At 46.7% G+C, this 20,407-nt stretch overlaps 1 protein-coding gene across 1 annotated transcript in view; it reads left to right on the top strand.

Annotated features, from left to right (window-relative positions):
• The window catches only part of LOC128302573 (transcription factor btd-like), a 62,889-nt gene extending 44,596 nt beyond the window's left edge, over nt 1-18,293 (top strand). The window contains exon 2 of the mRNA XM_053039422.1: nt 15,696-18,293. Coding sequence (XP_052895382.1) covers nt 15,696-17,527 — 1,832 coding nt within the window. The 3' untranslated portion in view covers nt 17,528-18,293. The remainder of the gene's footprint in view (nt 1-15,695) is intronic.
• The last annotated feature ends 2,114 nt before the right edge of the window (nt 18,294-20,407 follow it).

The following is a 20,407-nucleotide window of genomic DNA, read 5'->3' as shown; positions in this document are numbered from 1 at the left end:
CGGCCCCATTCGCAGTTCCATTGTGTGGCTATTTTCTTGTCCCGTTGTAACGATTCTAAAGTGATTTCGGAGTTTACGGTTACATTTAATTTTGGAAGACGAAGCGAACAAAAAATAACTGCGCAGGGCATCTATTGAGGTCACTCACTGTGATGGGTTTTCTGCCGTTTTTTTGGGAGGGAGGAGGGGATAGTGGAAATGGGAAGACAATAGAAAATGAAGCTGTAAGGCAATCGTGTTGTATTTGTGCTGTAGGGAAACAGGAAAATAGCTGCAATGATTCACTATCTCCGTTAGTAGATCTGACGCTTTAAACATATTTAAAGCGTGTGTGAATCGGGAACTCGGTGGTCTGTTCCCGTTGGATGCGATGTTTAATACCCACAGCATGGGAGTACGCTTCCGTAATCAAGCCAGACGATAACAGTCATCGAGAGGACGAATAATGCGAGCGAGAAACCAGTGCGCACCAGCGAAGGGATGGTAAAACTCCGCAACCCGAGGCCCGAGAAAAAAAAATATACATCAAACTGTGATGTCGATGTCCTCTTTTCCGAAAGTCATAAACGACCGGTATCCTCCCCGTTAAGCCGATAGTGAGAAACAAAATGAAGATATCATCAGATTTCGAAACCGTAACGGCTTTTTTCTTCCCACACACAGCAAACGATTCTAATGGCCACCGTTTCAGGGGGAGGGGGGTACCGGGCGAGAAGACCGTTCCCGGGGAAATCGTTTTGTGCTTCCGGAATTACTGACATCGTTGAGATTGTCACCGCGGGTAAATGGTGGAAAGTGAGTTTTTTCTCTCTCCGACGCACCACGCATACTACGCAAGGCCGGTGTGTGAAGATTTCATTTCAACCCCCGCTTGTGCTCAGGGATAATTTCCATCGAGGATCTCCCTGTCCTGTCGGAAAAATTCAGGGGTGGGAGAGGAAGGGAAAAAAGCGAACGAAAGGCCCCGGCCACAAAACAACAGGCACCACCGTTGCGCTATTGATTATTCAATGAGGATCAAATTGTCATTGAAAATATCCATTAATTCTTCGGACGGACCAGTGTTCGTGTTTTTTCCCTTTTCTAGTGGGTTGTGTATTTGTGTGTGTGTGTGTGAGTGGAAAAGGGGGTGTCGTTCTATCCCTTCGGCTGTCGAGGGTGGCTAGGACGACCTGTAGGAGTTATCGTGGCAAGTCAACGGATGGTTCATCATAATCAGCATCATTACCGCAGAGCCTACTGTTTCCATCATCGGCTATCGTCCCAACCATGCCCAATGGTTGACACACGCTTTCCACAGGATTTTCCATTTACTTTCTCTCTCATTCTTTCTTTTTTCTTTGTCTTTTTCTTTCTCTCTCTCGATTGGAAGAAAACATTCAACATGCTTGCGTGGCATGTGGTTGAAGCAGGGTGTTATCTTCTCGCTCTCTTCCTCTCCATTGCCTGCTGAGACCATCCAAAATCCACAATTCGTTTCATGATTCTTTCCAAATGATGCTGAGGACAGGACAATAAAAAAGGACCAACAAAAAAAAAACCACATCGAACCAGGAATAAAGCGGAATCCTTACCGGTTGCCTGGGTGGGATAAATATCGGCATCGGTTTTTGCAGAACGATTGATGAGCTCGTGATGGTGGCGATTCTGCTCCTTGCCCTCGTTTCAATCTTGCCGCAGCTAAAGCATCACTTTCATCCCAGTCCACGTGCGGCTTTACACTGCCAAGGATGCTTGATGCGTTCTTACAGGGCACCCCCGGGTCACGTGATACCACCCGTTGCGGTTTGAGGTGGTTGGTGGATGTTTTTTTTCTGTTTTGTTAAAGAACCATTCCGCAGAATGACTGCTGCTTGTTGTTGACGCGCTGTAAGAGCACATTGAACGAGCTCGCAACGGGAATCTTCGAAAGTCGAAGTACGTCCCGCGTCCAGCGTATCCAGTGTGAAGCATTTTTTTCTTTGTTTCGTGTCCGTGTACTCGTCCTCGGTGGTCCGATCCGGTTGGTCCGGATGGTTGAAGTACGAGGTCGGTATCGATGGCCCGGTGGGTAAATGGTGCTTTGTGTTTTCTGTTTCTCACTGCTCGTCACGGTTGTGGTAATCGAGTGGTGGAATTAAGGACGTTGGTATCAGCTTGCCTTATCGTACCGATTTTTTCTTTAGCGAAATACTGTACCAGCTTTAGTTTTTTTATATTTTTTAACAAAAAATTGTAGCTGTTTTTGTTGGAATTTTCAACAGCTAGTAACAATATTCCCGAAAGTACTGCTAAAACGGAATCGGCTCTATACGTTCAGATGTATATTTTTCGTAACGAGAAACCACAATCATCAACTACATCGAACCAAAGATTCGAAAAATCAATGACTTTGTCAACAGCCACTGAGCCCTCACTGTCCCCTCCATCGTTCGCTCACGAGCGTTCGAAACGATTTCCATTTCGATTAATGGCCAAATAATACACATTTTCGATGCGTCATAATCGCTCCATCGATAAGGCTTAATGACCGGGCCTAACGATGTTGCCCTGCGGGTCCATCAACCGGAGCGGGTCGGATCGGATCGGCACTACGCACCCTTAACACCCAATCGCCACGGGATCAATGGCTAACGAGCAGTGGGAACTGGCCATCGAGCAGTTCATTAGCTTGGCCCAATGAAGAGGGGGAGGGGGGGGGGGGTGGGTGGGAAATGGGAAAAACTCTGGTCATTTTCGAGACGATGCTGTGCCTTAAAGATGCTGTGCGGGCGATGCCACGCGCAGAACGGAGGACGAATCGGTATGAAATTGATATCGTGACCGTCCTTCGTTTGCACCGTTCGTGCAGTTTTCGCAAAAGTTTTCCACCCTACCCCCCCCCCCCTTTCTTCGGGGGAGAGATTATGGCAGCGAGCGGGTGTAAAGGTGTGGACTGCAAATCCGCATTTCTCACCTTTTGGCTTCACCATACTGGGTAGGAACTGGTTCAGGTATCATTAAAACAAACAGCCGTACAAGTTGCGTTACCGGGTGCCGTCGGTTGTAGTTGAAGTTTTCCCGCTTCTCTAATGCCGCCACACCCGGCCCATCGTTCGCCGGATGCGTACATGTATTTAATTAAAACCTTTATCGAGCTGACGTTACCCGGGCTGCAGTAACGGTGTGCAGGTGAGAAAACCTCTTAACATACACCGCTTCCGACTTGGTTGATGAGGTAAAGTCCGGCTCCGGATGGTGCCGGGATGGTGATTCTGCTGCACAAGATATCGTATGTATATACACGCTTATCAGTGTTATTTCAAGAGCGTCCCGAGCGTCTCGTTGTATCCAATTATTGTTATTATTATTATAATAATGTGCTCGTACGAAATGGACAGTTTGCTCGATGGCAGAAGACTGCAGGGCTGCACCGAGCGCCCGACGACATTATGCCGGACTTCAGTCCCGGTACGTTAAGGTTTTGCTGGCATAACGCGGCGGTGGCGAGCAATTTGAGACGGTTCGTTTAAACTTTTTCACTGCAGTCGTCCCAAAAATCTCGGCCCCCCCATTCCGGGCTGAAGACGTATCGCATTTCGCAGCACAGGCATCAGCAAGGACGAGGACAATGGCGCAAATTCGGACAACTTTAAGAGCTTCGCAGGCTCGGGGCGAAGAAAGTGCTCCCGGGGAAACCGGAAGTACGCAAAGCAAGCAACAGGGCAGGGTTTCGCCGCCGAAGCGTCACTGATAATGACGATGACGGTGATGATGACGGTGGTTTGGGGAAAACGACCCGCAAAGAGTTCCATCCGCCAGAAACGCGCGCGGGCCAGCTGCAGCATTCCCATTCTGCACTCGCAATGGTCGGGAGTGGGAAGATTGTATGGCGCGCTGTTGGCGCATTTGCTTTAAAATAACGTGCCCGACGAACGAACGTCTCACACCGTCGGGTGGCCATTGTTGAAATGGTGCAGCACTAGTTGCATTGCGCTCGATAGTCGCAACAGCAGCTGCCAAAGTTCTTCCGGTCTTTTAGTAAATTTTCGTGCTTTTTTTTTTGGTCTAAAACCTGCTTCAGAACTTTCGGAGCGATGGAAGACGGAACTGTAGTTTCTTCGGCTGATGCGCACAGCGCACAGAAAGGGCGAAGGGTTGGCGAGAGTATTTTGGCACCGAGATTGTGCCACTCGAGCACTCATCGTCCGTTCGTCGCAACGTTTCTTTTCTTGCTGCCCTCCAAGAGTCACTTTCTTCCTAACAACTCCCACAACTTTCCAGCGGGTGCGGTGGGGAGGAAGTGGCAAGTGTTCTCCCCCGTACGTACTTTGGCCAGGGTGAACTTTGGGCTTTTCGTTAGCTATTTTGGTTTTAGACCGAGGACACCATACCCGATGCGAAGGGTAATGATGATGATGATGATGATGATGATGCTGTTGCTGACGGTGAAGAAGATCCTGACGCTGATCGGATAGGACAGAAGAGCGTTGGTTTCACTTCCGGATGGCTGGTTCCATCCCATGCGGTGGCATGCAAGCAACACAACTGCTCGCGGAAGCTTTTTCGGATCGATGAAGAACCCCGAAGACCAAGACTGGCACAGAGGCAATAATTCTTTCGCAGTGCCGGGTTTGGAGTTTCTTTTTTCCTGTGTCGCTTCTTTTCGTCGCTTGCCTCCGCACCAAATCTTCCGGCGGTTCCGCGTTTGGTGTGGTGGTGGTTCTTCGGAATGAGGCTCGTTCTCGGGTTTTTCGGTGAATCCTTTTTTTTTTGTTTGGTGGGCCCGTTTGAAGAATTTATGGCGATGGTTCCAACCCTCTGTGCAGAGATGTGCTGATCTGATCTATTGGATTACTTGAAAAAGTCCTCGTTATCTTGGACGAATGGCACAGTGTGGTGGGATGTGGCCGGGGGAAGCAGACAGTGGGTGGTAAAGTTGGGCATTAACGGAACTAAGGCAACCGTATGTCTGTACGTGTGTATGGAAGGTACTTGAACCGATAGAAATGCCAGGCAACAAAAAACCGAACGGCAATGGAATTTGCTGCTGCACATAGTATACATTTAGGCGCAAAAATAGATGAAGGATAAAAGCGGGTTTAAAATATAAAACAGCTTAAACAGCAAGTTGAATTGTCGAAATACCGAAATAAAAGAGCCTACACGAAGAATCCTGTTTAAAGAACAGCAAAACGATCGTTTTTTTTTCTCAAACGTGCAAATAGACATGTAGCGATTTTTCTCAGTGAAACATTTCGCAATGCTGTTCGATGAAATGCGATAATAAGTTTATATATAAAAAACGGCTATATGAAATAGCACGCGATGATTACAAACACAAATAAAACATCGGTATAAGTTGTGTTTAAAATAATATATATTTTTTGTAAGTTGTAGGTTATAAACGAATTTATTCAACAATGAGAAGAATGAGGACATGCATTTGGGCAAGACAGAACTGACTGATGCGTTCGATTTTGCATGAGGTGCGGGATAACGATCCGGCTAGTCAAACAATGTAATGATTTGACAACCTCAGTGTATAAACATTGCATACCTTACGGCGCATTGCATTGCAAGCTGGTTGCAAAGTAAGTGTATAAACATTGCATACCTTCCGGCGCAGTACCAGGAGCTACCTCTTCCGTGGATGCTCTCCTGGTACTATACATTCGGAAACTCGTAGTTTTCGAACAAATTTTTCTCCACCAACGGGAAAGTTAGTGTTTAAACATTGCATACCTTCCGGCGGTTCGTATAAACTTATTATCGCATTTCATCGAACAGCATTGCGAAATGTCTCACTGAGTAAAATCGCTACATGTGTATTTGCACGGTAACACAAAACACTTTAAAGCTACCAATAGGAGCGGTAATAGAACACGAAATCATCCTTCTGGTGCTAATTGACATTGAGTGAGTGGTTAGTTTGGTGATTAAATTTAGCAAAAATCGCTTTCCACGCCCGGCAAACTGTCAATCAATGACGCTAAACGAGCAGCAAACGAGACAAGTTAAATAAACAACTCGGACTTACTTCACGTGGAAACAGAAAATTGACATTTAAAGCCAATGCAGCGTTGATGCTGCCTTTTCGTTTTTCGCTGCAACACATAACCCACACCTGTGGAAATGGTTTGTTTTTTCATGTGGGTCTCGTTGGAGCATTTTCGGTTGCTGCGTATTTGTGTCTCGATTGCAATTTCATCACTTTTTGTTGTGTTTTATCTACTGGCAGCGGTGCAAAAATGCATTAGTGCGCATTTATTGAAAAGTGCAGTCGCTTACCATTTTTTTTTTCAAATGTTTGTTTTGCTCCGCTGTCCATTCACTGTGACAAAATCAATTTGCACACAGTTTTGTGTATGGCTTTATCTAGTTTCTAGCATGATTATCCCATCCCAAACACTGCCGTGCGCACAGGTGCTGATGGATTAAATCTCTATCCTGTTTCTTTTTTTGCTGCTGCGTCTGTTTTATTCCTACAATATACATGAAGCAACGCAATGAAAGGATTGCACCACTACAATAAAAAAACGACAAATTAACGTTAAACTGTGGGCACACACACACACACACACACAGCAAAAAAAGGAATTCAAAGAGCAAAATAAAGCATCAAACGCTGGACAGGACCAGTAATGTGTCGCATGTTTTCCATTTCCCTGCACCGATTTGACAAACATTACCGCTCCAGCAGTGGATGGATTGTACCTTTATTTGTTGTTTTTCATAGTTGAAGTCAACAACAACGGAAAAAATGCGAATTCATAGCGGTACAGCATGTCGTTCTCCACCCCACTGCGCTGTCGTCGTATTAATCCATTTTCCGCACATCGGTTTTAGTCGAGTTGGACGCTGGACGGGTTGGCGCAATGGACAAACGCCGAAAACCGGACGCCAATACGCCGTTACGCGTTTTTGCTGCAATGCCATTTACGATTACATTATAATAATCATAATAACGATTATTATTATTACTACAACTATTACTACCACCGTCTTTCGGGGCATCTGGCCCCCAATGGAGGGGCGGTTGCCGTTGCTGGGGCGCAACCACGCGCTGCTAGCTACAGTTTGCCGTTGCCGAGGAAATAAAATAACAAATGCTTTTGCATTATTTTTTTTGTTCGCCTTTGCCTCCGAAAGGAACGGACGTCGAGACCGGAGACTGACGTGGGGTTCGTTTGTCGAATACACTCGATGCTCCGGATGGACGCAACGTACGGGCAAACCAGCGTTGGTCCGAGCGCGTTTCTGTTTGTTTGTTTGTTTTTTTTTTCGTTTTTTATCATTTTATTACACTCCATCAGGCATTTCCAGTTGCACCAGGGCCAGAAGCCGCGTGGAAAGTCGGTTTTCCTGTGTTTCGTTTCTTTAGTGCCGCAGTTTTTCTTGTTTTTTTTTCTCCCCCTTCCGTTCCACCACTACCGCCACGGCCATGTGTGTTTGGGGTTTGTGTGACGCTTCATTGACTTCATTTTTAATGTGTTCATTTCACTCCGGACGGTGGGACACGAAATGCGTTCGTAATGAAAATTCAGCATCAAGTGGCCACCGCGCAATGGTGCAGAGTTTTAAGGCACATTTTTTCCATCCCTCGTTACGAATTTGGTGCTTTTTCACGGAATGGTGGATCAAAGCTTATGTAAATTCAGGGACATGATTGCGGAGTCATTACGTCCTTTAAAAAATATTTTTAATTCTAATTTAAAATTATTTGTCCACTCCCATGAAGACGTCTTGTCAAGGTTAGTTCGTTATTTTTGTTAAAATATACAAAAAATGAATAAAGTAATATAATTAGTTAGCTGTCATAAAAGGAAATGAGTAAACAAAGTTAGTTCTATAAAAACAATTTTTATCTTGATTCTTGTGCTACACTTTTAAATATATTAATTCAAAATAAACTATTTGAAGGTGATTTAAAGATATTTTTGAAACTGTTTTAAACCTTAAGTTAATCATACTTAAGTTTAATTTATGAAACTAATAGAATAAGTTTATAAATTAGATGAGTTATAGCTAGGAATTGCGCGTTTGTGAGCTCTCATTTACTGATCAGTTGTGAGAAAAAATATATATTTATTTTCAAAAATAATTTTAAAAAAATATACTGTTTTCATTACCTTTTGATGCATGGGACCAAACAAGCTTGATATATGCCGATTTCAATTTAAATTTTCAGAAATTTTCGTTTATTATTTCACCAAAACCTCCGTTTAGCTATGACCCACCCCAAAGTGCCGTTTCATTTCATTCGCAAAATAAAAACCCCAATAACACGGCCACAGGGCTCTACCGGCAATGGGTGCCTTTTTTGTGTTTGCATTTTGTTTTCTTACTCTGTGGTTTTGTTTTTCTTTGCCCCCTCCCAGCAGAGATTACCGGGATAATGATGATGAAATGAGGAAAATAAGGCACCCGCTCATCACCATATTGATGCCATTGTCGATTGTTCCCTTCAGCTTTCCTCCTGGTACGCGGCATCATTGCCCGAAACTCAGTCAGTCAGGTGAAAATTTTACATCTCACGCTCATACCCCGAAACGCTTCGTTCGCTGCTGTCTTCCGTTTCTAAACCACAGAGCAGGAAAAAAGTGAAATGCGAAGAAGAGCGAAAAATGGAAGGTGGAAGAAAGAAAACATCACCCATCCATTCCGACCCAGGCACACTGACGCACCTCGTCATATTTAAATTGCTTTATTATCCCGTCGTATAAACATGGAGCTTTTACGATGGCGTTTGGTTTTTTTTTTTTGCTGCTGCTGCCGTTGTTGTGCCTCATCCACTGAGGCTCGTTCCCGCTTATCGTACTTTTACCGAACATAATGATTTTCCACCGCGGTTTTGGTTCGCGGTTCCACCGAAAAGCCGTACCGCCGCACCGTTGGATAATGGATGGATAAAGTGAAGTAGGCCGGTAGCGGCACACTGTTCCACTCTTGACTTCTTTTTGGCCGATTTTTCCACACGCTGGTCGCCACGTGCTTTTTTATCATGATGAGGAAATTATGAAGCGGCAGAATTTTAGTACAATTTTTATTTTTAAACCTCCTGGATCGTTACCATGCGGCAGGGAAGAACACTTCACGTTGGGAGTAAAATATGCTTAAGCCGGCATTGTGTACGGTATGGAAATAATTCATGAGCTGTTGTAAGGTTTTGTGAGCAAATGAGAAGTGTTTCGGTGGCGCGGTAATCCACTCACTCGGTTTTTAAGGGGGCGGTATCTGCTGGGCAAACGATATCCAACGCATCGAACACCTTACTTTGCAGGTATATTAGACGCGGAAGAGAGTTTACTGAAACAAACACACACAGACACACTGCATGATGAAGAAAAACGACAAAAGGCATCCCCCGCAATCCCTTGAGTGGATCCCAACGCACAGCCACAGGTTGGTTGGACCAGGGTCGAGAAGGTTCGGAATAAAGTTACATGAATAAGGGATGAAAATTCGATTCCGGTGGGGCTTCATCGGCTGTTGAAGGCTTTACGCTTGAGGCAACCCGTGAAAAAGTCGTGCCAGGCTCGTGCTCGGGAAAGGGAAAGCGGACGAAAGTTAGCGGCCCAAAAACCTGTCGACAACCTGTCGACAAGCTCTCGTTTGCACCTCGTTTCGCCACCAAGCCACGAGCCAAGAGGTCACCGTTTGGAGGCTGCCGGCCCTGCAACCCACGCTTGGGTTGGGACACCAAGGGCAGGCAATTTCGAAACGCTTGTCTTGTCTATTTCCTCCTTTTTCCTTTTCTTTTTTGTTTTGTTTGCATCATTTCATTCCCTTTTTTTTCCGCACCGGCCAAGTTTGTGCTGCGCGTCGTGCATACGGTTACCGGGGAAGCGAGGTTGCAGCGCGTACATAAATAATCAGAGCACGTGCACACAAGCACAGGATGGCCTCCGGGTATGGCGGTGGGTGTGTGGGGAAATAATAAAAATTTTGCCGGATGTTTTCAGCATACGGAGCCGGTAGCCGGAGCTGCCCACCAATGTCGATCACGTCCATCCGTGGTCCTCGCTCAATGGAGCGAATAAAATAAACAACATAAATAACGAACTTTCGATCGTCCATGTCGCGAGAACGTCTTCGCGTCGACATCGTAATCGTTCGGTGCCAGAGTGTGAGAGTGTTACTGCTGATGTCCACCCCCAGAGGCAGCCTCACCCCACGTGTGGTGGTAAATATTTTCAACATATTTTCCTTACGAGCTGGGGCTCTCGAATCGCCTTCCAGCGACTGGAACAACAGGTTTGCCTTCTTATTGGTCTATTTGCTTTTCTTTCTTCCTTTCGCACAAATCGAACACACACATTTGTGACCTACGATTTATGCTTCATTTCTTCCCTTTAAGCGACTTCCATTTCCTTCCGAATGGCAAACGCGGCGCTGCGCGGTCAAACTGTTGCTCGTTCGAGGTGCGGGCTTTCGCCGGAATAGGTGGATTTGTGTGTAGTCGTATCAGACGATTCTAGTAACGGCTGGCATGGGCCGTTTCGATTTTTTAAGTGTGGCCTTTATGTTGCTTTTTTTGTGTGCTAACGATCAAAAATCGATTCCCCGCGTGGCAGATGTTGGCCGATGCATGTGCCGTCGAATACGTTAAAGTTCATTATTTATGTGTATCGAATCGGGGAACGTTTGTGCAATAAAGTGAACGCTTGTTTAAGGGGGGATTTTGCTGTAAAAAGACACATTTTTCGATACGATTTCGTTTGTAATGCTCACGTCCATTTTGTGACGTTTAAATGCGCACTCTTCACGTGTGTAACGTACGCTCACGCTGAGCAAATATATTGCAAACTTCTTAATCCTATTTCGAAACGGCAAACGCAAAGTTAAGCAAATGTATTGAACTAGGATTAAATGAATCAAGTTCCCAGCTTCAGTACATTCATCTTAGCTTCATGTGCATCCAGCATCGCACGCATCCCGGTGAACTGGAAGCTCCTGGAAGCTTCAAGCCGGGTGCAAAAGTTTTACCAAACCCAAGACGACACTTGTTCGGCAAACAGAGGTCAGGATGTCTTATACACTCGAATTTCTCGAAAGGTAGGAGGGACTCTTTATGAACACTACGCGCACGGTGACGGCGCGCCTGTGTGTGACTCTTGTTGCTTCGCGTCTTCGTTGCGTCACCAGCGCCACCTCACCGGTTACCGACAAAACATTTCCCGGCGAGTGGTTTTTGCGGTGAGCAACTTTGCCAGAAAACTCATCGCATCAGGGTTTGGTTGGTTTAGCTTCTCCATTCATGGCGCTCCATCTTGCGATGCTACACCTACAGCAAAGCAGCAAACAGGTGAACCGGGCGCTGGTTGTCTCTTCTGCGATTCTACCGCAACGGAACGGAACTCCACTTTGCGCACAGTGGCATCATAATTTATAAATTAATGTAAATAATGAATGGCGGAACTGTCCCGCAAACACACGCACTCTCTTGCGCGGAAGTGAATATTTGTCCTCGTGTCTTGGGTGGTCTTGGGTGGAAAAAACCCCCCTCTGGTAGAAGAAGGCGCGCACTTGGGAAATTCATTTGTGGTGACGGTAAAACTTTGACAGTAAATGAGGACCACATACACACACACACACGCAGCGAATGGTGCGAGATGAAGCTTGACAAGGATGTTAACTCCCGGAAGGAAGGAAGGATGTTGCACGACTTTGTGTATTAATAATGGCGAAATTACTGTTATGTTTATTGAAAATTATGACAAGTTTTATCGGGCGAGAGTGTTTATCTGGGGGGAAGTGACATTGCCGGACGAATGTTTCCGACTTTCTGTCCATCATCCATCCATTCACTTTTTCGTTCCGTTCCATACACCTTCAAATCGATGGCTTTGCATCACGAACGGTGCGGTAACTATCTGCGCAAACATTATGCAAATTTCTCCATCATCAAGCCACCGGCGAATGAACGATGGGATGGCGTATGCCACAAAACCTCCTGTGGGGGGGGATGGGGATCGGGGTGCACGTTCGAATGGACGGACCGCCGGGTTGGATGAGGATGGTATGGGGGAGGGGGCAGGAAGAAATCAGAACGTTGCCTACGATATTCATCATTACTTATGGCGGATTATGAAGTCATAAATTACTGTAAATAAACGTCATTATAACAGCGCACGGTTGTGGGCGTCGGTGGGTGTTTTTTTCGCTCTCTCTCTCTCTCCACCCAACATTCCACTCCCTCTTCCGGGGGTGCCCGGGGTGGGGTGAACAGTACGCGAAAGCTTTCCCATAAATAGCGGCTTTCTTTCCCATTCGTGTATGCTTAAAATCACAAACGTTTCCAAACGTTGCTAGCTGGCACTAGCTTCGTACGGAACTTCAAAATACCCAGGGGAAGGATATTAAATTATGACCCCACAGTGGATGAGGAATGAGGAACCGGTATGTTGTTGATGTTTTCTCCCTCTCACTCTCTCTCTCTTTCTCGCTCTGTGTATCATATTTTGGAGGGCAGAAGGGTTTTTGTGTGAGACTTGCGCACCGTTCTGCCCTTGCTTTTTTATTTTGCTGAGCCGCAGAACCTTCACAAACGTGCCGGTCGAACATATTTATCACTTGTAGGTTGTTGGAGAGCTACGAACGCTACCGTCACCTAGACAACATAGACAACGTCTTTATTGCGGTGATAAAAATATAAGCGAAAACTATTCAGCTTAAGCTCTGGCCGCGTGATGGTGCGTGCTCCTGGCGTCTCAGCTCACGACTCTGGTTAATGTCTAGGGTAAGCAAATTTCGAGGTGAAGAGAATGCATCTTCGGTCTCTTATTTCCAACAAATCAGCCACTTTAAATTGTTGAGCTATCTTTCCGTGTGCTGGTTAATAAAAGCTTGTGGAATTGTTAAAACAAATAGATAAAAGAAGCTAAGCTGTTGAGATTAATGTTTTATCCATTTCGCGTATATCTTTGTTAGTAAAATTTATTTATTGCTGAAATAAAAGAATTATAAACTGGCTTTATAATATTTTTAGTTAATCTGGACACATATCAGTACTTGGAAAAACTTATAAATAAATTTACAAATGCGGGTACTAATTTATCTGAGGTTTCGTGAGGGGTTTTGCTGAGGACTGAAAACTTAGCTTAGAAACAAAAATCGAGGCCGAAAAGAGAAGCCATAGGTCAGCCATTAACTACATTAAAGAAGAGTCATTAAGAGAGTCAAGAGAAAAGAAGAGAAATTGAGTCATAACATTATATTTAATTATGAATAACTCAAGATATATTCTTAAAACTCAAGATACCTCAAAATATGTCTTAAAGTAGTAAGAACGTTTCACATACATGTGTAAAAAACACAATGCAGCATTTGATGTACTTCAAGCAGCATCAACGTACTTCAACAATAACACCGGTACGATTGGGATTTTCTCTCATGTCTCCATCTTCAACCGCAATGGCGGCCAAATCAAGCCGTTTGCCGTTGCTTATTCAGTGCATGTTTTGCTACCATCATCGCTAGCCGTCGGTGGATTGTTGCTTCAGGTTCGTAATCCGTCCGAAATTAAGTTTTCCAGTGCACTCCATGCACTCGATCCACCGGTGAGCGCAATGAAGCCATTCGTCTTATCCGAGCCGCAAAGAAGCCATTCGACCGCAACGGTTTGAAGCCTGTCCCGTTTCTGTCTACAATAAAAACGGTTTCGAATGGTGTCTTTCAGTGTCCAGTACAGGGTTACGAGGCGAGCTTGATGTGCGGATGAGTAGACACCGCAACCAGTGTCGCTCCTTTACATCATGCAGCTACACGCAAGCAACCAACGGAATAAATTGCACCCAGAACACACTGCAAGTTTGAATTGCTCGTGCAGGAAACAACAACAAGCAAAAATATTGCTGCATCAGATTGGGAATCCATTTTTCCACGGTTGATGCACGGTTGCCCTTCGCAAACCAAACCCGAAACCCGGAGCGGGTCCATTAAAATATTCCGAAAAGATTTTATAAACATAACACCCCTTGTGTGTGTGTGTTTTTTTTTCGTACGAGCACCAATTTCGCAATCCCTGCACCCAAGCCCAAAACCCCATTCGTCAGCACCGAAAAACAAGTACTGGAAAGTGGTGCAATGCGGTAGAAAATCCAAACCCATCCATCGGCTCGTTTCGATGTGCAAAAGGACGTACCGGAACCCATCCATTCGCCACTTTCTTCGTTCTACCTTCTCCCTTATTATCTGTCGCTCTCTCTCTCTCTCTCTCTCATTCGTTCCCGTGTACGCGCGCCATGGTTGTTTTCTATCGGACATGTAGCATTCCCTGCTGGTGACGTGACGTACCCTCCCCCGAGATGCCAAAAATGAATATAAATGTGGTTCGGGGCCCGAATCCGGTTCGGGGTGATGGGCGCAACGACTGGTGGAAAAAATAACGAATGCCTTATGCCGAACCACTTGCCTAGGCCTGTGAGCTCCACCGCCGCTAGCATCCAAGGAGGCTAGCAGACAAGGTGTATAGCTTGAAGGTAGCCATCGAAACAAACAAAAACCTTCGGTCCTTCGGATTGACATTTCGGTGCTGAAGTAGGCTGCGGTAAAAAACCACATGCTATTGGACGCGAAGAAGTGAGATCACCGTTGCTCCGTACCGCCATGTTCCGGGGGGAAAATAAAACTAGCCGAAAAGTTCCCACTGTCCACATGGCGCCATCAGCGACCGATTGGAAAATGAAGTTTTCCATTCATCCCACCGGAGGGTTACGGAAATTTGCAATTTCGTGACCCGAGAGTGTGGAGAAACGCCGACGGTAATATTGTGCCTGGGCGGCAGCAAAGAAGGTAAGGCAACCAGCTACAGAAATAGACAAACTGGCCGTACCAGCCAGGAGCAACAATTTTCCCATTTTCTACGCGAAAGCGAGTGAAAAGTCCGGTGCAACGCGATGGCACGCAAGGGACTTCAAGCATCGAGTCAAAACTCTTGGTTTCCCATCATCGACAGAACCGCACGGCGTACGGGGTTTCATGTTGCGGTCAGAACGATCAGTGCCGCCAAAAGAAAATGTGAAAATGTGCTCTCAGCAAGGGTAGTTTTCCCCGAACTCCCGGGAACCCGGGAGCCACGTATGACTACAGCTTGGCGGGGCAACATGGCGGTGGTTATTGTGGCGTCTGTGGAAACATCTTCGCCATTCTCATTGCGTGTTCCGATTGCTGTTCGTTCTTTGGTCAAAGCTTTGTACGAACGTCCCGGAGCAATCCCAAAAAGCATTGCGCAGTAAACGAAGTCGCGCGTGTGGGACTGAGCCATGCCATGGTTGGTTCGGGAGTTCGGGAGAGATTGGTGGCTGGGAGGGGGGAGTATTAGAGTGGCCAAAGGCAGCAGACCGTTGCAATTCTTGCAACCGTCTGTCGGTATTCGTCTCTGCACCCAATACCCCAATACATGCATGCGTTGGTCCTTGCATTTGGAATTGGATTGTTTTTCGTCTGGTGCAGAAATCCCACCGACTGAACAAACAGTTGAGCTGCTGTAGGGGCGGAGAGATAGATTTATAGTACTGACGCATCGTCATGGTATATGGTGAAGTGGTGGTGGTGTAGCTGATGACGACTGTTGCTTCCAATGGCGACAGGGTCGTTCAAATTCTGTTTTACGACTTTAGGGAGACAGCAAACTACGGACGACATTGGACACGATTGCGAATGCTACCGTCAACAGTTTTATTTGATGCTAATCGTAGTGTTCTGGTCCTTGTTTACTTCTGCTTCTCACACAGGCTATGGGCAGGACATTTCCCATCACTTTACCGCCTACCTGCCGAAGCTGGATCCTGAGTCGTCCAGCTATCAACAACAGCAACAGCAACAGCAGCAACAGTCTTCATCCCAGCAACAGTTCATCGCCCTCGCACCCTTGTGTGCAACGCCCTCAACCACCTCAGCATCGCCGAGTGCGGCCAGTGCCGGAGCCGAAAGTCCGCAGCGGTCCCCCTCCCAGAAGAAGTCGCTCGCCATGTGTTTCACCAGCACCGGTACCGCGCTGTCGCTGCCCCCGAAGAAGAAGGACATCTACCGGCCGTACTCGTTGGACGATAGGCCGCCCCGGCCCAGCTACGAGCTGAGAATACCGGCCGAGGAAGATCTGCACGCCGCCCATGCCATCCTGGACCTGAGTGCCTCGACGGCGTTTCTACCTCCGCCGGCACCACATCAACTTCTCGCCACCCAGCAGCCCGCACAGCATGCCACCACCCCCACAGTGGTGCTAGTGCCCGCAAAATCTTCCACCAACGATCCCGACCGGCGACCGTTGCAGACGCACCAGCATCACCCGGCCACTTCCCCACTTCCTCCCCTGCAGTCACCACCAACAGTGCCGCATGCACTGAGCTCGCCGGAGCAGAATGAGAACCGCAACAGCACGAACACGCTGCCCGGGTACGCGGCGCACGACGTCAGCCTGGATTCCTCCTCCGACGAGATGCAACAGTCGACGGAATCGTCCGACTCGGAGGGTAAGAATGGGTCGAAAACGGTGGCCTACACGTACGAAGCGTTCTTCGTCAGCGATGGCCGATCGAAGAAAAAGATGGCCGACCCGAAGACGGCGCTCGAGAACAAGGCGAAGTACACGTGCACGGAGTGTGGCAAGCAGTACGCCACCTCGAGCAATCTGTCGCGCCACAAGCAAACGCACCGAAGTCTCGACTCGCAGTCGGCCAAGAAGTGTCACACCTGCGGCAAGGCGTACGTCTCCATGCCGGCGCTGGCGATGCACGTACTGACGCACAAGCTGTCGCACAGCTGCGGCGTCTGCGGGAAGCTGTTCTCGCGGCCCTGGCTGCTGCAGGGTCATCTGCGATCGCACACGGGCGAGAAGCCGTACGGGTGTGCGCACTGCGGCAAGGCGTTCGCCGACCGGTCGAACCTGCGGGCGCACATGCAGACACACTCGATCGACAAGAACTACCAGTGTGGTCGATGCCACAAAACGTTCGCGCTCAAATCGTACCTCAACAAGCATCTGGAGTCGGCCTGCTTCAAGGAGGATGGTGCACCACAATCGCCGCTGATGTCACCGATGTCCCCCAGTTCGCTCGACGGTTCCTCGATGGATGAGCTGCATTCGGCACCGCTCTCCGACCGGCGCCCACCGATGGCGCTCAAGCGCGAGCGGAACGTCGACATCGAGGGGGACGAGTCGGACGATGCGATGCCCTGCCCGTCCCCGATGTCCCCGGTACCTCATCTCACCATCAGCCCCAGCACCGGCACGAACGGTACGAGCAGTATCTTTGTGATGAAAAACCTGGCCGCCGGCCGGTTGGCACTGTCGGCCGGGTCCGGTACGGTGACGAACGGCAGTACGTCCCCGAGCGCCGGGCTGGCCAATGGGGCAGCAGCAGCCGCGGCAGCAGCGGCAGCGGCCGCAGTGCTCGGTCCGGCCGCGATTCTGACGACGGCGACGAACCACCAGCATCATCACCACGGTCACCATCACCAGCATCACCAGCATCACCTTCACCAGCATCCGGCATCGGCGGCAGCCGCAGCAGCAGCCGCAGCGGCGGCCGCAGCCGTACAGATAAACGTCAACTTTGCCGGGTAACCGGTTACGATCGTGTGCGGACAGCAATCTGCATGAAACGATCGCCTGCTGTGAAGAAGCCATGAACGGCTGCCGGTTGCATACATCCAGGCGCTAGTGGAGACAACAAGAACAAAATGGAAATGGCGGTTCGTAAGTAGTCATTTAAGCAATTATTATTGTTTCCCTCTTCAAATAACCTTTCGCCGAACGTTACTCTTACAAGTGCAACAGAAACAAAAAAAAGTAACTGCTTTAGAAACGAAAAAAAAAAACCGAAGAAACCAAAACATACACACACACATACAGAACGTAGAACAAACTAAACTAGCGAAACCTCTACGAACACACATCACTATGCACCAATTAGCGCGATAGTGAGCAGGATAACGCCCGTCTTGAAATCTCCCCCTGCGAAATAGTGCGAATCCCCGAAACACCTAAGAAAGCTACGAACAAACCCCCTTCTACTAGTCACTGCAAGCCCCATTAGTCATGCATAGCAACAGTTTTAACAGGTGAACCTCTCTCTTTGAACAAACAAAACAAAAAAAAACAAACAAAAAAAAACAAGCGCCGATTTAACGAAATTGCAAGATTGATTAACTGAGCAGGCTGGAGCTGGATTCGATACCTAATGAAACCTTTATATACACAAAGTATATATATACATATATTATATTTACACCCTTATACATCTATAAAAGAGCAGGTGAGAAGCAAAGGAAGTGAAACAAAAAAAAAACGTAACAAAACAAGCAAGAGCGAGAGGAAAAGTAAAACCCCCCGTGTAGAACGACTCTTGCATAGTTGCCCTAGCCCGCTGGTAGGCCGTAACAATTCAGGTGAAAGGAAGCTAGCAGTAGCAGATATAGTGCGTTGAGCGCGTATAGCCTCAAGGAAACCTCCCCGCAGGAGCCTAGGAGCCTAGAGGCAGGTGAGCACGTTAAAGATGGGTGCTGTCGTGTGCGGTATGTATAGAATGGGTGGGAGATTCGCGGCGAATCTCAACACCAACTTGCCACCAAAGCGCATGCGGCTAGCCGTACTGCGTACTGCGCAATTCGATTCAATTAACTTACTACTACGATTCAATTAATTTTTTCGGGCCCCTTGGCTTGGTTTGTGATTGGGGCAGGTTCGGGATGCAAGCTAGCCGGGGGTGGGATAGAAGGATGGAGGATCTAGTGTGCTCGCTGCTCTCTATTCCCTTTTTTCCCCTCGTGGGGCTTAGCGTACCGGCCTGCTCTCGCCAGCCAGTATAATGTGCTCTTATTTATCCTCTCTAGTTCTATTGCATTGCATTTATGCGTAGTGAAACCAACACTGAAAACACACACACACGATACACATCACAACACAACACAACACAAGTAAGAACACGAATCAGCAATTACTTTCCTACATAAGCTAAAAGTTTAGAAATTCCTATCCTAAAAACTGCAAATGCAACCACGTTAATACTAAATTATAGTAACGTAAACGCTACAGCTAACATTAAAGTGCTGAATGAAAGAAAACCTCGTAATAGAAAAGACGAAGAGTGGTGCAAAGATGAAACTAACAGAGAACAAAAGAGAAGGTAAAAAGGGAAAAGCGAAGTGGAAATGTGGGAGCGACAAGTGTTTAACAATGCAAAAACAAACAAACAATCCTAAACAACAAAAAAAAAACGTTTAAAAATCCAACGAAAAGCAGCTCCAAAAGCACATTTAATTTATTTTAAGTTTGTCCGTTTGTCCTTGTCCGTTTACAAAACGGTTTTATGGCAGGGTATTATTTCGTTTTCGGGGTGTATTTTTTTTGTTTGCCTGTTAAGTTCTTAATTCTTACCTCCCTTTTCTACGGCTGACTCATTAACAACCAAAACCCCCCTCTGGGGGTTCGATGGGAAATGGTTGATTTGGACCACGAGTTCATCATAAATCTTGCCCTAATCTAATCGTCACCTTCCGTTGCTGGGCGGTAACATAACAGAAGAAAAAACATATATTTTTCACCTTTCACCTACGAAACGATTCACCGGAAAGCGTGTCCCCAGTCACGCCATGCTGAAGCACACAATTTACGTGACGCGTCACGTGAGGGTGTGTGTGTGTGTATATGTGGTGGGGGGGGTTTGGTAAGGTGCCGCAAATGGATCATTAGTCCGAACTACCAGCGCGCGTAATGGCCGTCGGTGGGAAACGGCACCATGTGGGGCTGTGGAGATTCACGTCAAACGATAATGCGAACCATGCGAACGGCGAAATCGCTTCACTTTACATTCATGTCACTCAATTAATCAAGTTGGTAGAAAGTGTTTTGTTTCAGTTGCAATATTCATTTACCCGGTGCTAGATTGATTTGTGCTAGAGTGTTTAAAGCAACACACGTAACGTTGCGTCACCGGTCACGCGTGTGTTCACGGTTTGACTACGAAACAAAAGTGTAACATAAAGAGCAATTAACATGTGAAACAACGCAAGCAATTGAAGAAACATCTTTAAACGATCTTAATAGAAACGAACAGCAAACATTAGAACATCAAACATAAATCTTTTTAAAGTAAAAAACAAATCACAAATACGTCCATGAAGTAAAGCAACAAGATGACGAAAAGGTTTAAAAGGAAGAGAAAACTAACGATGCTTATGTTGTACTGCATCATTTATTCTCCCTTTCGGTTAAAACACAAACCAAACGTAAATGATAAAAGCGATTACAATTTAGAGAGAAAAAAAAACAAAAAGACCAGCAAAATAGCAACAACAAGGAAAAAATCGATATAAACAAAAATCCAACTTAGTTAAACCAGTAAAACGTTGAACGTTGCGCTGTAGCAAATCAGATTTGCAAATGGAATAGCCTCAAATGAAAACAAAACAAAGCAAAAAAAACAACTAAAAACAAAGACGAAAA

The sequence above is a fragment of the Anopheles moucheti genome, chromosome 3 (genome assembly GCF_943734755.1).
Source record: "Anopheles moucheti chromosome 3, idAnoMoucSN_F20_07, whole genome shotgun sequence".
Classification (NCBI taxonomy): Eukaryota; Metazoa; Arthropoda; class Insecta; order Diptera; family Culicidae; genus Anopheles; species Anopheles moucheti.
Note: the sequence above shows the minus strand (reverse complement) of the source record. Positions and strands in the feature narration are given on the sequence as shown.